The sequence below is a fragment of the Onychostoma macrolepis genome, chromosome 15 (assembly GCF_012432095.1).
Source record: "Onychostoma macrolepis isolate SWU-2019 chromosome 15, ASM1243209v1, whole genome shotgun sequence".
Lineage (NCBI taxonomy): Eukaryota > Metazoa > Chordata > Actinopteri > Cypriniformes > Cyprinidae > Onychostoma > Onychostoma macrolepis.
The window spans coordinates 2,990,384-3,007,845 of NC_081169.1; the positions used below are offsets into that span (position 1 = coordinate 2,990,384).

General features: G+C 39.2%; 1 protein-coding gene across 1 annotated transcript in view; it reads right to left on the minus strand.

Annotated features, from left to right (window-relative positions):
- Nucleotides 1–306: 306 nt before the first annotated feature.
- LOC131520834 (Fc receptor-like protein 5) overlaps nt 307–17,462 on the minus strand; it is a 37,750-nt gene continuing 20,594 nt past the window's right edge. The window contains exons 2-11 of the mRNA XM_058745342.1: nt 13,095–13,130; nt 12,437–12,703; nt 2,671–2,931; nt 2,228–2,500; nt 2,018–2,149; nt 1,765–1,932; nt 1,387–1,668; nt 963–1,226; nt 767–880; nt 307–429 (exon numbers count right to left, since the gene is read on the minus strand). Coding sequence (XP_058601325.1) covers nt 347–429; nt 767–880; nt 963–1,226; nt 1,387–1,668; nt 1,765–1,932; nt 2,018–2,149; nt 2,228–2,500; nt 2,671–2,931; nt 12,437–12,476 — 1,617 coding nt within the window. The 5' untranslated portion in view covers nt 12,477–12,703; nt 13,095–13,130 and the 3' untranslated portion in view covers nt 307–346. The remainder of the gene's footprint in view (nt 430–766; nt 881–962; nt 1,227–1,386; nt 1,669–1,764; nt 1,933–2,017; nt 2,150–2,227; nt 2,501–2,670; nt 2,932–12,436; nt 12,704–13,094; nt 13,131–17,462) is intronic.

The window sequence follows — 17,462 nt, forward strand, 5'->3', positions numbered from 1 at the left end:
GCAGGACTTTTACTTTCTGACCCCTGGACTTTACACCTCTGTCTGTAATATATCTGCTTGTTTTACACTCTTTGCCCACCAGGTGGTATTATGAGCAAATGAAGCCTCCAGAAATTAACCCTTTTGTGAACCACTTGGCTGAAAAGTTTAAAGCTTCATGAGGCTTCACCTGCCCATCACTAATTTAAACCCTGTTAATTCTCAATAAGAACTTCTGTAGACCTCTAACAGATATAAAGTCAGTCTGGTTAGTAATAAGTGAAGATGATAATGCTGTTTGTGGAGTTGTTTAATCCTCCTCTGCTGAGATCTTCAGAGATTTAATGTCTTTTATCTTCAGTTGATTTCATCTAAGGCTGTGGCTTAAGTCAGTTGTTGTTGTGTTTCTGGTCGTCTCTTTTTTCTGTTCTCTTCTTTCCTTTAGTGATTCTGTAAATGGGATTAATAAGGCTGAGATGACTCCATATTTAATATACACAGATTTTGTGGCTCAGATAAGGTCCAGTGGGGTTTATTTCTTTGCTCTTGGCTGACATGTGGCATTGCTATGGCCTGCTTTTTGCCCAGATCTGGCAAACAGGAGTTTGTTTGATGCCCAAGTGCCATCATTCCACGCTACATGTGGGCCAGATCATCATTCCACATGTGCCAGATGTGGGCCGGATATGGGCCGACATTATGTTGCTATCTGGGTTGTATAGCGATTTTCACAATAAGCCCAGTGAGCAAAGAAATTACTTTAAATAATAAATCAATCATGTTTTACCTCTCATTCTGCAGCATCTGAAAATCAGCACGACTGTCACTAGCAGATATGGACAAGCTGCCAGAACAGAACTGAGTATGTTGAGGACACACATCTGAGATTCTGAATCAAACACTGAAAAAGAGACACACAAGCACTTTATCGTGCACTACATATGAATGAGGGCATATGAAGAAATAAATCAGCTCACACATACAGCAGTGTTCATTTGAGACTCGTCTGACTGAGATCCAGCTCTTGGGTGACGCTCCTCTCTCTGGGTGTTTGCAGGAGTAGAAACCCTCATGTGACTTTGAGACAGTAGTGATGTTCATCTCTGTAGTTTGATTCTGGATGAGTGATCCATCTTTATAGAAATCAGCTCTGAGGTTTGGAGCGGTTGTGTGTCGATATAAACAGCGTAGAGTCAGATGATCTCCTTCAGTCACAGGATGAACAGGACTCTCCAGAATCACACCAGCTACAGAAACAGAGCAAACATGCACTGACTGCAGAATTATATAAACAATATGATAACGTTGCATGTGTTTGTCCACTGATGCTTAATGCACTTGTTTAATCAACCTGCTTCATGCATTGGTTGTAAATGCCAGCGAATAAACACAGAAACACAGACTCACAGTGTACAGTGATATTAACAGGATGATGTTTCTCTCCAGATTCAGACTGACACCAGTACACTCCAGTGTCTGATGCATAGGTGAAGCTGATTGTACATGTAGATCCTGTTCGTGATCCTCGACGTAATGAAGAACAATCTTCCAGCCGTCCACTGTCTGTGTATCTTCTCACTCTCCATCCAGTAGAGTTGCTCTGGTCCTCACAGCTCAGAGAGAGAGAGACAGATGTGAAGTGTTGAGTTCTGCTGGGACTGACGATCAGAGAGACTGGAGGAGAAACACCTGAGACCACAATTACAGCTGCTGAGTTTCAGATTTGAGCTTGGAAACTCTCTGTATTTAATATGAACCAGTAGTTTAAGTTCTGTTTGAACTCACCAGTGACCCACAGCTGCTGTGTGTTGCTGTGCTGTGTTTTATAGACTGATTTCTCTCTCTCTGCTCTGCACACATAAACTCCTGTGTGATTTACAGCAGAACTGACAGTGTAGTTTCCTCCTGCTCCTCTGCTGCTGTCTGAGAGCAGATTATACTGATGCCTGTTCTCTGTAAAACCAGACAATGTGTTCAATATGGTATTCTGGATGTGAATAAAAATCAGATAATTCAGGTGAAGCACATTATAACTTACCTGCTGAGTCAGTTAAAGTGAACCAGCTGAATGTCCAGCCTGTAGAGAAGCTGTGAACCTCACAGATCAGAGTCACTGGATCTCCTTCAGTCAACCACTTCTGAGGAGAAACACTTAAAACTGCTCTGGGATCTGAAATAGAGAAATCACTTATTAATAACATGTTATATGTGTGTTTGTGTGTGTTTATGAAGTGATAATCAAACTCACCTGATACTGTCAGTTTAACTTTATCACTCGTTTGTGACCAGCGTGATCCTTCTGTCTCTGATCCTTTACAGGAGTATTCACCTGCGTCAGACTCAGTAACAGAACTGAATGTGTGTTTCTGTCCATCACTGAAAACACTTCTTGAATTATCTTTATACCAGTAGTAGCTCCAGCTAGTGACTCCTTCATCATATATGTCACATCTGAGAGTGACTGTCTCTCTTCTGAACACATGTAGAGCAGGTTTAATGGTCACTTTGGGTTTTGGTTTTTCTGTACAATGACAGCAATTCACAATGAAAATAATGCATTTTTTTTTTTTTTTTGTATAAACACATAAAACACATGCTAAATCAGAATACACTGAAATGTTGTTCTCTAGCTGTTATTGCACTTACTGAGTGACTCATTAAATTATATCTGCATTATGTAAAAATACTTACCATATATTGTTACTGCTACTGGTTTACTGTAATCTGTGTAATATTCTCTTTTTCGTGCTCTGCAGCTGTACTCTCCTCCATCAGAGACTGTCACAGAATTGATTGTTTTAGTTGCAGCTCCAGTAGATTCAGGGTTTGAGTCTTTTCTCCAGAGAAACTCCCATCCATTCTGTGACTGAATCCCCTCACATCTCAGAGTAACTGAGTCTCCAGTGAACACTGAACTCTGAGACTCAACAGTCAGAGCTGGTTTAGAAACACCTGTCGATATAAAGTTAGTGGGATTATGAGTGTTCAAGCAGAAGATCTCAGTGAGGTATCCGTGAGGCTGAGCAAATATGAAGTGGGTAAAAGGTGGGGCTGGACAGGAGGAAAAACAGTGTGAGCGAAGGCAGATGTGGATGCTTGGCAGATATGGGTTTGATGAGCCAAATTGGTCTGTGAGAACACAGGTGAGGGTCACGGCTGCAAGACCTGCGCTGGTGGAGTGAGGAGGGGGTCAGTGATGGAGGAAATTAATTACAATTACTCAAGTTACTGTAATTAAGTAGTTTTTCGGGTACTTGTACTTTCATGAGTATATTTTTAAGTCTATAATTTCACTTGTATTTAAGTAAAAATTAATCAAAGTAATCTACTTTGCTACTTTTAAAATCTAATTTTGTTACTGAATACGACTTCTAAGGCTGTGATGTGATCTCGAGACATTCAAATATTATCTATATTTCTCGTCGAGGTAAAAAGCTGTCTCACAATATCATCATGAAAAGGTCTGAGGGTGAAATTAGAATAGAAGATGCCACCACTACAGTTTTCATTTTGCTTTTTTACAGAAATAACAAAACATTTAATTCAGTTGGATAACGGTCACTTCAATTCTAAACTGAAAGCATCTGAAAGCTCTGCTCATCCAGCAAGAGCTACAGAGTCATGCACAGTGCAGAAGGAATTAGAGTTCACTGGGCATGTGACGAGAGTGAGGTGAGATGACTGACAAGACCATGAAGGAGGATTCTTTGCGCAACAGAGCCTAATCGTCTGAAAAATGTCTCACCTTGTAGAATGGGTGAACATGTGAGTGTGCATTGAAAAACAATTTCAATTCCCCACATTTTGAGAGTGGCTACCTGATCCGCGCAAATTAGTCTACATACAATCAATGTTCCCTCTAAGCTGCGCACGTGCGTGGCTGTGCAATATAAATATTGTGCCGTGCACATGCAAAAATGAGTTGGGAAAGCCATTTGATTAAATTCTAGTAAAAGCTAAAGAATTGCAATGCTCGGGAAAACCGCTATAGAGCTAGTGCTGCTATGGAGTTAGAACCAGTGAATGCGGTTTACAGGTTTCATACACTGAACAAAATTATGAATGCAACTTTTTTTTTTTTGCCCCCATTTTTCATGAGCTGAACTCAAAGATCTAAGACTTTTTTTATGTACACAAAAGGCCTATTTCTCTCAAATATTGTTCACAAATCTGTCTAAATCTGTGTTAGTGAGCACTTCTTTGCCGAGATAATCCCTTCACCTCACAGGTGTGGCATATCAAAATGCTGATTAGACAGCATGATTATTGCACAGGTGTGCCTTAGGCTGGCCACAATAAAAGGCCACTCTAAAATGTGCAGTTTTATCACACAGCAAAATGCCACAGATATCACAGGTTTTGAGGGAGCGTGCAATTGGCATGCTGACTGCAGGAATGTCCACCAGAGCTGTTGCATGTGAATTGAATGTTCATTTCGCTACCATAAGCCATCTCCAAAGGCGTTTCAGAGAATTTGGCAGTACATCCAACCGGCCTCACAACTGCAGACCACGTGTAGCCACACCAGCCCAGGACCTCCACATCCAGCATCTTCACCTCCAAGATCGTCTGAGACCAGTCACCCGGACAGCTGCTGCAACAATCGGTTTGCATAACCAAAGAATTTCTGCACAAACTGTCAGAAACCGTCTCAGGGAAGCTCATCTGCATGCTCGTCGTCCCCATCGGGGTCTCGACCTGACTGCAGTTCGTCGTCGTAACCGACTTGAGTGAGAAAATGCTCACATTCGATGGCGTCTGGCACTTTGCAGAGGTGTTCTCTTCACGGATTAATCCCGGTTTTCACTGTACAGGGCAGATGGCAGACAGCATGTATGGCGTCGTGTGGGTGAGCGCTTTGCTGATGTCAACGTTGTGGATCGAGTGGCCCATGGTGGCGGTGGGGTTATTGTATGGGCAGGCATATGTTATGAACAACGAACACAGGTGCATTTTATTGATGGCATTTTGAATGCACAGAGATACCGTGACGAGATCCTGAGGCCCATTGTTGTGCCATTCATCCACGACTATCACCTCATGTTTCAACATGATAATGCACGGCCCCATGTTCCAATTCCTGGAAGCTGAATTGTTCCAGCATACTCACCGGACATGTCACCCATTGAGCATGTTTGGGATGCTCTGGATCGGCGTATACGACAGCGTGTTCCAGTTCCTGCCAATATCCAGCAACTTCGCACAGCCATTGAAGAGGAGTGGACCCATTCCACAGGCCACAATCAACAACCTGATCAACTCTATGCGAAGGAGGTATGTTGCACTGTGTGAGGCAAATAGTGGTCACACCAGATTTTTTTCGGACCCCCCTGACCCCCCCAATACAGTAAAACTACACATTTTATAGTGGCCTTTTATTGTGGCCAGCCTAAGGCACACATGTGCAATAATCATGCTGTCTAATCAGCATCTTGATATGCCACACCTGTGAGGTGGATGGAGTATCTCGGCAAAGGAGAAGTGCTCACTAACACAGATTTAGACAGATTTGTGAACAATATTTGAGAGAAATGGGCTTTTTGTGTAGATAGAAAAAGTCCTAGATCTTTGAGTTTAGCTCATGAAAAATGGGGGCAAAAACAAAAGTGTTGCGTTTATAATTTTGTTCAGTGTATAATTAAAAAATAAACAAAATAATATTAAAAATTAAATTAAATCAGTCCGAGTATTCCTCTGGCAGTAACTTGAGCTGCATGCTCTTTATTAATCTGACGCCGAAAGTTGCGTCGCTCAGAAAGGCTAATGTTACACATTAAAATGAAGGATGACATGATACATGGTATGGATTCGGTATATCACGCTGTTTTAACATTGACGTTTATTGCGTCAATGTTCAACTAAACTAAATTAGTTAAATTTTCTTCACAAAACTGTCGTCTGTCCATTGACTATAAAGCAGGCGGAAATTCCTTTACGCTACTAATCGGAGCTGGATGTGACGACACGCAGACTGTAATAAAGGCCTATTGATAAAAAGTGTTAAAAAAAACCTACACACATGGCGGATATGCGTGACCGACGGACAGGTAGAGAAAGGGATTTGAGTGATAAATAATCAGTGTTTAACCTGATGAAAAAATATGTATTCAATTTTGTCCACGTTATATTTAATCTGCAGTAACACTGTGAACTTTTATAATGATACGTTTGGTCATTAACTTTGAAATGCATCATTATGCAAACACATGAGCAGAGTTCTCTGCATGAAAGACCCACAATGTGCTGCTTTATTTCTCTCCAATACCGTAGGAAATCAAATTAAATGAAATGTGGATGATGTTAACTGTGATAAGATGATTGACAGGGGAGTTTAAACAGTTACAGGATGCACGTAACTAAGCAACAGAGCATCCTTTATAGAAGCAGCTATGACGAAGTAGTATGTCCCAAAGCTTGCCTACTATTCCGCTACATACTCAAAAGTATGTACTTTTTTTTCACAAAAGGAGTACATTCTTTTAGGGCATAGTATAAGTAGGCGATTGATCGATTCAGTGATCGAGGCTAAGTAGACAGACTGTTCATTAATGGTCTTTATGGCAGTGACAGGGTTAACGGGACAGACATGAGGTGCATGTATAGTTTCCTGGATCAAAACAGACAGTTCAATGTTAGACAGGCTGACAGATCAAAACCAGGTACACTGGCTGAGACTAAACGGATGGACAGTTCAAAATCAGCCACCCTGGCGGATTCAGCACAGGACGAGAGTTCAGGGACAGCCCTTCTGGCTGCGACAGGACAGTCAAAGAGTTCACAGATGGCCTCCATAGCCGTGACAGGGCAAGAGGAGGATTCGCAGACGGCCTCCATAGTCGTGACAAGACAGGACGAGAGTTCACAGGCGGCCTCCTTAGCTGTGACCGGACAGGACAAGGATTAGTTGACTGCCTCCATGGCTGTGACAGAGCAAGACGAGAGTTGGTAAGTGGATACCACTGACACCTCCAGAGGTTCTGCAGCAGTCGCCGCCACCTCTGGAAAATCTACAACGGTAACAGTCTCTTCTACCGCAACTCGACAGGCTAAGAGAACATTGCTGGGCGCCACCACCATACAAGGGGCTGAGGCGAGCCCTGCCGCTTCTGGAGGTTCTGCAGCATGTGCCGCCACCTCTGGAGAAGCTGCAGCAGGTGCTGCCACCTCAGGCAGTTCTGCGGTGGTGTACGCAGCCCAAACGCAACATAAAGCGATTCCCATCATGGGAAGCACTTCGGACAGGGGAATTAGTTCAGGGACAGAAGGGTTGGAGTGAGTTGATTTGGGGATGCCAGCTGCACGTGCAGACACCAGCGGTACTTCCCTCACACTAGACATTCCAGACTGGGATACTGGAAAACTGACCTTGATGATCTGGGTGCAACAGACAGGGCATAACAGGCTGATCAACTGTAACGTGACGTGGTTCTGGATGGTCAGTGGTGACGTGAAGAGACTCTGGAAGATCCGCTGAGTATTCTGTAACAGGGCTGATGAGACATGAGACGTGCGGATCCAAGTGCAAGCTTTATTTAGAAACAAGGTCAAAATACAAGCAGGGTCGAACAACTGGCAAACAGATATATAGAGAGCTAGACAAGAGAGGTAATCCGAAACGTGAGCAATAATCCAGGCAGAGAGAAAGTCCAGGTACACAGAAATAATCCAGGCAGGCCATAAACAGAGTCCAAACAGTGAGACGGGGTAAATACAGGGAACACAGACTAGAAAACAAGAAATAGGGTCCATATCTCAGCTAACACTAGGGGAGTGATAAACGCAGGACAATGCTGGAACTGAACAGAAACACAGAATGGTAAGGCAGCTAGCACTTGAGGAGTGCTATACACAGATCAATACTCAGAAGTGTGACTGAGAAAGTCCATGCTTTATGTAGTGTGTGTGACAGTTCTCAGGTGTGAGCGTGTGATTAGTGCAATCAGCTGTGTGTGTCGTCAGTGCAATGGATGATGGGAATAGTAGTCTGGTGAAGTGTAACAGTAATGTGGTGAGCAAGTGACCTCTGGTGGTGAGTGAATGGAAGTTCATAGGCCGGATTCATGACAGCTTCACAGGAATACATTATATTTTAAAGTATATTAAAATAGAAAACTTTTATTTTAAATTGTAATAATATTTCACAATATTATTTTGTGAAATAATATTTTGGATTGTTTTATCAGATAGATACAGCCTTGATGAGCATAAGAAACTTCTTATGTGTATTATACTGTAAAAAAAAAAAAAAAGTTTTCTAACCTAAAATGTACATCATTTAGTTATATCAAGGGTCAAATCAAATATAAATAGCACATTAAAGTTAAAAAAGTTACACACTTTTTTGTGTGTGTGCAGTACAGGGTATAAAGAATGTTTTTGCTCAGGTGACCGAAATGTCCGCCCATTGCGCCCAATAGAGAAAAGTTTTGCTCAGCAAAAAAAAATAAAAAAAATGAGGAAACATTGCATACAATATCAAATCTATCTTTGGCTAGGCTGTGTGGTTGCAATCATCTCTTTGCTCTGTACCATGCTTGAAGAAAAAAAAAAAAAAAAAATAAATCTATTTGCACTTTGAATATTGAGACTTTGATTATGGTTGCACTTACTGTTTGCACGAAGTAAACTGTTATATGTTATGTGTATTTATACTGTTTTTATTTCTATGTTCAGTTTGTGTAAATGAGTTCCGTTTGGAGGCCAGAAGTTCTAAAAACTCATAATTCATGTACGGTTCTAAGGTCTGAAGAGACTCCTGTGAAATCATACAGGAGAGAAGCAGTCAGTTGAGTTTGGTGGCAAAACCTTTTACAGTGCTTGGATATCGTTGTGTTTTACTGCATATGATAATTCATACTCAACAAGTAGAATTGAAATGACATCCTCAATTGGCTACATTGCTCAATGCAACGCGTTGAAAATAGAAACCTTAGACGCTCTCCAGAGCGCGAAAACTAATATGCACTGGATCGTTTGCCAAATCTCTTTCACCAATATGCTTTTGTTTTCGTTTGAGCTAGCACCACTGTAGATCCAGGCCTGTATGACAATTTAAACAACAGCTCCATTACCCTTTTTTTTTTATTATGCAAGTAAAGAATGTGACAATATTTACATGTACCAAAATATAGAATCACTTCACAGTAAAACCTCCAGTGTTAAATAAACAGTCCCAGTGTATATATAATCCACACTCAGAGTGTTAAAAAAGTATTACTGAAGCAGTGTTAAAGTTAATGAGATAATTAGTTTAGTAATTGACTGATGATTGAACAATAATGAAGAACACCTGCTGTTAACAAACTGAACCGTTGAAAGAAAGAGAAAGAAGAACAGAAAAAAGAGACGAGACGAGCAGAAATACAAGAACTACAACTGATGGTGGCATCATTTTAACCAATAAAACATCAACATCTGATCCTCTGTAATTCTCAATAACAGAAGGTGTTCATCACTAATGCACAATCATCATTTAATTAGTCTCTTAATTATCTCATTAACTTTAACTCTTTGAGGACTTGGGATTTGACTCGAGACTCGTTTGTGACTTGAAGGGAATGACTTTGTTCCTCCTCTGGTGAAATCAGCTGCTGAGTTCATGGGTGGAATAAACACATGGCAGGACTTTTACTTTCTGACCCCTGGACTTTACACCTCTGTCTGTAATATATCTGCTTGTTTTACACTCTTTGGCCACCAGGTGGTATTGTGAGCACATAAAGCCTCCAGAAATTAACCCTTTTGTGAACCAAGCTCAATGCTTCATGAAGCTTCATTTCACCATCACTATCAATCAGCACTTAATTAATCACTTAACTGAACTCAACTGAAATATGTCCAGATCACTCATAATTGTTAACTTAAATGTTTTAAGGCAATCCATTTACTCAAAACGGTTTGAGTTACCCTAACTTGTCGGGTTTTACAGTGTGCTACTAGAGAAAAACTTTTTCTGGACAAACTGGAAAGTCCTTTCTATTAACGGTCTGTCACAGAACCAGTGGCTCTTAGAATTGCTTTTACTATAATCAATACAACACTCACTTAATCAGAGATTAGATGCACAATGAGTCTATGTTCACTCTCAATGAGATCAGTTCACTTACAGATGATTGTCACTATAAATATATAACAACCAACTACTGATCATTTTCTCTGGGCTTTTGAATTATAACAAGTATGTTTGAAAAACATATAGTTACAACATCCAGAGAAGAAGAAGAAAAAGAAAAAGAAAAAACTACTAACACAGAAGTCAAGGGTCAAGAGCCCAACTAAAGCAGACACTGATCTCTAACATGGTTACTTCAATTGAAACATTAAATCAACATCTAAACCTTAGTTCATTCTCAATAAGATCTTCTGTAGATGTCATTCTGGTTATTAATAAGTGGAGCTGGTGATGCTGTTTGTGGGGTTGTTTAATCAGATCTTGAGATTTAAAGTATTTTATTTCAGTTGATTTCATCTAAGCATGTGTCTAAAGTCAGTTGTTCTTGTGTTTCTCTTTCTGTCAGTGATTGTGTTTGTTAACAGCAAGTGTTCATCACTAATGCTCAGTCAGCACTTAATTAATCACTTAATTACTTAACTGCAATGTATATCTTATTTTAGTGACCTCAACTGAAATAAGTTCAGTGCACTCATAATTGTTAGTTTTAAAAACTTAAATATTTTAAAGACAATAGTTTCCTCAAACAGTTTGAGTTAACCTAACTTTTCAGGTTTTTAAGGCAATCAGTTTTACTCAAACAGATTGCGTTACCTTAACTGTTGGGTTTTACAGTGCAACTAGACTCACACAGACATCATGAATCAGCTTGTGAACCTCAAATTAAAAAAATTAAATTAAAAAAAATCATGCAGCAATGCATGCTGGGAGCCATGGATTTTATTTTATTTCAGTTGATTTCATCGAAGGCTATGGCTGAAGTCAGTTGAAATAATTCTTGTTTTTCTCTTTTCTTCAGTGATTCTGTTTGTTAACAGCAGGTGTCCATCACTAATCCTCAATCAGCACTTAATTAATCACTTAATTACGTGACTGTAAGTTTTAAAATTTACATGGTTTAAGCCAAGGGGAATTGGTTTGAGTTACCCTAACTTGTTGGGTTTTACAGTGTGTGATACAATCCGTTAACAGTCTATTTTGTTATATATCAGGGATAGGAGATGATCCAGATGGAAGCGGATGAGCTGGAGTGCATGGTACAGGAACCAGAGTTGGCTCAGTGACAGAAGACGAGTTCCGTGGAACAGAGAAATTCCTCATCGGTGATAAAATCAGGGTGGGATATGTTTCACAGAACAGGGCGGGGCCGTATGCAATGACTGCTGCATAGCCATGATTGACCTGAATGAATGATTAGGATCCTCCTGAACCTACGTTAAGAACTTCATCAAAATGTGCAGATACCGCAGTTTACCTGAGGTAACCTGAAGTATCTGGTAGCATATTTTCAACAGCAGGTCCTCCAGTTCCTGTACATTTGCAGGGCGGTGGTGATGAAGGGCAAAAACACGCTTTTTGCTCCATTTCATGTGTCGTCGGCGATGGCAAAGTAAGAAGTACAATATTATGCTAACTGGAATGTTGTGACGTAAATGATTTCTAAAGAAAAACACTGATAAAGTACAGACACTTGAAAAGTACTTTTACAGCAAAGTAAAGTTCACTATTGTCCGCATCTGGCTACAGTATATGTTATGATGTATATAATTAAACAAAGTTTAAAACAGAGTTAAAGGACAACAAAGGTGCAAAAACCACCGTAGATGAGGTTCAAACCCCCCAGCCTTTAGATTAACAGCCCAGAGCTTGAAATACTGTGCCACAACACCTACATCTATAGCAGCAGCCAAAGAGACACATCAGTCACCAAAGTTTTGTGTAGGAACAGCAGTTTACAATACAATTTAAAATGGCAACGTGGTCAATAATGGAAAAATTCCATTATTCTTACTTTTTATTATTAAGTCTTATTTCTGACCAGAATGTGGAGCTGTTACCAAACACAAGACCATCCCTACAAAGCTTATTTAAACAGAGAAGTGTTGCAGAGATACATCACAACTGTTTTCTTAGGATGTTATCTGGTAATAAAAAAAAATAAAAAATAAAAAATGAAACCTTGTTTGACAATCATATGAGCGAGTTGTGTTTAAAAAAAAAAAAAGAAAGAAATAAAGAAAAAGAAAAACAGACGACAATATATTTTACAATGTCTGATTATTAACACTTCATCTTCATTTTGAGATCAGGATAAAAATCCTATTTTTAGCCAAAGGTTCAGTTATAAAAAGGGCAACACAAGTTTGGTGCTCAGCCCCCAAAAACCTGAACACTTTTTAAACCTCTTAAGAAACACTAAAGAAAGCTGTTCTGGGAGCTGAAATTGAGAAATCACTCATTAATAAATGTGTGTTTGTGTGTTTATGAAGAGATGCTCAAACTCACCTGATACTGTCAGTGTAACTGCATCACTGCGGTCAGACATGCGTGATCCATTAAATCCATCACAGGAGTATTTACCTGCGTCAGACTCAGTAACAGAACTGAATGTGTGTTCCTGTCCATAACTCAAAACACTGCTTAAACCTTCTTTATGCCAGTAGTAGCTCCAGCTAATGACTCCATCAGAATATATGTCACATCTGAGAGTGACTTTCTCTCCTCTGGACACATGTTGAGCAGGTTTAATGATCGCTGAGGGTTTTGGTCTTTCTGTACAATGACAACAATTCACAATAAAAAAATAATGTGAATAATAAAATGAGCTGTTTTTACTGTATAAACAGTTTATTGCAAAACACACGTTATATCGGGTTAGACTGAAGTCTTGTTCTTTATAGCTGTTACAGTCACTTATTAGTGTCTTATGAAACATTTTCACTAATTTCTCAGAGCAGTGCATTATGTGATGAAATATATTTGCTGTGTATTGTCACTGCTATTGGTTCACTGAAATTTCTTCCTCTAGTCACAACACAAAATAACTTAAGGTGTATTTATAATAATTTAAAATCATAACTCTTACATAACATAACTTTTTTTACAGTTAGTTTGTAATGGTGTAGAATCACTCGTATGTGAATATGTGATGAAATTCATTCACCTTCAGTTTGTCCAGAGTGGATGATTGAAATCAGCACTAAAAACACAAAAAGAAAATGTCAGCATTGAGCTGATACTGTGTACAATACATTAGCCATATGAAGGTATATTCTTCTTCCTTTGCTTGTAAAACACCATAATTTTACTCTTAAATGTTTCTCAGCTTCACAACACAGGTTTCTGTTAAGTCAATTTTGGTAACAGTTTATTTTGATGGTCCCTTGAGCATTCTGTTGACAATGAGTAACTTTGCTAGGGAGCTAGCAAAAAAAGCTAGCTCTGCTAAAAAGCTAGGGAGCATCGGCGCTCACTATGCTCCCTTACCAGAAATAATGTCACATTTCTGAAGCGTGAAAGAAACCACACGAGCCAACTCGATAAATATAATGACAGGCTAACAGAAGATTTGAAAAGACAAACCGTTTTCAATTTGAACATAAACACATCACTAGACAGGTAATGAATACATTTAATTAATATTTATAATTAAAATTCAGCTGAAATGTTGTAAGAACATGTAACATAACGATGTGTTTAAAGAGAATAAAAAGTAATATCAGAAAGAGATTGGGCCTGCCTGTTGTTTATTAATTCAAGCGGTGACGTTCTACAATGTTGTCCGTTGACGCTGAACGTAATCATGTCATTGGAATTCGAGTGATCACTGTCCCAACGTGCAGTGAGTCAGGGAACGTATCAGTGACCGAATTCGTGTACACGATCTACTGATTCACGAGCTTGGGAGCTAGGGAGCTGATTGAGACGCACCCATATATAGATGCCCTATTCGACCGCTCCAGGCACGTAGATGCCACCATCATCTTGGAACAGTATTTTTGAAGTATTTATTTCACCATACTGTAGATTCGCACAGAGCCGTTGAGCCATTCTGTGCATGACTGTGGCATCTTTCGAATATTCATTGTTTACTATAGTGAATGACGTCAAGTTTACTGCTGCAATGTGGCAGACGGCTTACGTATAGCGGCCCATAGAAAGTCGCTAATGAGGCATCAACATATATACATATATACATACAGCGGGTACGGAAATTATTCAGACCCCCTTAAATTTTTCACTCTTTGTTATATTGCAGCCATTTGCTAAAATCATTTAAGTTCATTTGTTTTCCTCATTAATGTACACACAGCACCCCATATTGACAGAAAAACACAGAATTGTTGACATTTTTGCAGATTTATTAAAAAAGAAAAACTGAAATATCACATGGTCCTAAGTATTCAGACCCTTTGCTCAGTATTTAGTAGAAGCACCCTTTTGATCTAATACAGCCATGAGTCTTTTTGGGAAAGATGCAACAAGTTTTTCACACCTGGATTTGGGAATCCTCTGCCATTCCTCCTTGCAGATCATCTCCAGTTCTGTCAGGTTGGATGGTAAACGTTGGTGGACAGCCATTTTTAGGTCTCTCCAGAGATGCTCAATTGGGTTTAAGTCAGGGCTCTGGCTGGGCCATTCAAGAACAGTCACGGAGTTGTTGTGAAGCCACTCCTTCGTTATTTTAGCTGTGTGCTTAGGGTCATTGTCTTGTTGGAAGGTAAACCTTCGGCCCAGTCTGAGGTCCTGAGCACTCTGGAGAAGGTTTTTGTCCAGGATATCCCTATAACTTGGCCGCATTCATCTTTCCCTCGATTGCAACCAGTCGTCCTGTCCCTGCAGCTGAAAAACACCCCCACAGCATGATGCTGCCACCACCATGCTTCACTGTTGGGACTGTATTGGACAGGTGATGAGCAGTGCCTGGTTTTCTCCACACATACCGCTTAGAATTAAGCCCAAAAAGTTCTATCTTGGTCTCATCAGACCAGAGAACCTTATTTCTCACCATCTTGGAGTCCTTCAGGTGTTTTTAGCAAACTCCATGCGGGCTTTCATGTGTCTTGCACTGAGGAGAGGCTTCCGTCGGGCCACTCTGCCATAAAGCCCCGACTGGTGGAGGGCTGCAGTGATGGTTGACTTTCTACAACTTTCTCCCATCTCCCGACTGCATCTCTGGAGCTCAGCCACAGTGATCTTTGGGTTCTTCTTTACCTCTCTCACCAAGGCTCTTCTCCCCCGATAGCTCAGTTTGGCCGGACGGCCAGCTCTAGGAAGGGTGCTGGTCGTCCAAAACGTCTTCCATTTAAGGATCATGGAGGCCACTGTGCTCTTAGGAACCTTAAGTTCAGCAGAATTTTTTTTTTGTAACCTTGGCCAGATCTGTGCCTTGCCACAATTCTGTCTCTGAGCTCTTCAGGCAGTTCCTTTGACCTCATGATTCTCATTTGCTCTGACATGCACTGTGAGCTGTAAGGTCTTATATAGACAGGTGTGTGGCTTTCCTAATCAAGTCCAATCAGTATAATCAAACACAGCTGGACTCAAATTAAGGTGTAGAACCATCTCAAGGATGATCAGAAGAAATGGACAGCACCTGAGTTAAATATATGAGTGTCACAGCAAAGGGTCTGAATACTTAGGACCATGTGATATTTCAGTTTTTCTTTTTTAATAAATCTGCAAAAATGTCAACAATTCTGTGTTTTTCTGTCAATATGGGGTGCTGTGTGTACATTAATGAGAAAAAAAAAAGAACTTAAATGATTTTAGCAAATGGCTGCAATATAACAAAGAGTGAAAAATTTAAGGGGGTCTGAATACTTTCCGTACCCACTGTGTGTGCGCGCATATATATATATATATATATATATATATAGGTCAAAGACGAGACGTCACCATTTTTGTGTCCGCATCAAATTAAATTTACAAAAGTGATTTTACATACAAAATAAACATATTAAATGCAAGTAAAGTGTCTACTTTCATTTTTCAAATAACTTTTGTGAAAAAACAATGACAAAATATGAGTTAAATAATGCTCCAAAGTGTCAAATTGTCATTCAGCGTAATGGTCCGGAGAGGTCATTCAGTGTAACAGGATCAGGAAGCCATTTTGAAATTAAATAAACAACCAATAGTCATCAAGCAGTCTGTGACATCATCAAAAGCCCCCCTGAAGGCCGTGTGGCACTGCAGCAAGGTACGTTTATTGCTCTTAAATATTTGATAATTTCACCTTTTTATAGTGAAATAAAATAAAATATAAAATTAAATTAAATAAAATTATTATTTGATTCAGCTTCTGTGATTTGCTCAGGAATTTAATGATACAAAATAATATTCAAAACATTGCAATAATGGAAACAATGACAATATTTGCTCAATTTTTGTCAAAATGTCATTCAGTTAACAAACCATGGTCATTCGGTGTAACCAATATATTTATGTAAAAATGAAACAATATACTTATTCTGAGCTGTACTTATTAAAATATGTAAAATAATATGTGCTCCTTCTTAAATTTTATTAGATTTTAATTGATTTTCACTTCCTTACAAAAATGTCTTGCTGACAAATGGGTAAAACCTAATGGTTTAAAGGATATTGGCGAAGTATAAAGATTTAAAATGACAAAAAATTAGTATTTGGGGGCTGCACTGTGATCTTTAAATAGAGTCATGTAATATGTCATCAGATTATAGTTTTTCTAAAAATGTCTGATAAGATTTTTTTGCATAAAAATATTGTTACACTGAATGACACAACAGCTCCACTTATTAATAACCAGACTGACTTTATTTCTGTCAGACATCTACAGATCATCTTATTGCGGTCCTCTGATTCTCGCCTTCTCACCATCCCTCGATATCGCCTCTCTTCCATGGGGGGCAGATCGTTCAGTGTTGTTGCCCCTAAATTATGGAACTCTCTACCCAGATCACTCTGTCTTGCCAATAGCCTGTCTGAATTTAAATCGCTGCTCAAAACTCACTTGTTTTCAGAATGTTATCTTTCTTAGTTAACCTCTGTTTACTTTGTTTTATGTTGTATATTACTCTTTGGATTTCTGATGTTGTTTTCTTTCTGTTTATTGTTCGATGTTTTCCTCCCATTTCTGATGTTTATTGTAAAGAGTCCTTGAGCTCTGGAAAGGCGCTATATAAATAAAACTTATTATTATTATTATTATTATTATTGAGAATTAACTAAGGTTTAGATGTTGATTTAGTTTCATTTGAAGTAACCATGTTAGAGATCAGTGTCTGCTTTAGTTGGGCTCTTGACCCTTGACTTCTGTGTTAGGTTTCACTTTATTTTGATGGTTCCTTTAACACATTCTATTGACTATAAGTAATGTTAGTTTCTTTCTTTCTTTCTTTCTTTTTTGTTTCCTCTGGATGTTGTAGTCATGTGTTTTTGAAATATATTTGTTACAGCTCAAAAACCCAGAGAAAGTGATCAGTAGTTGGATGTTATATATTTATGATGGTAATCATTTATTAGTGAACTGATCTCATTGAGAGTGAAC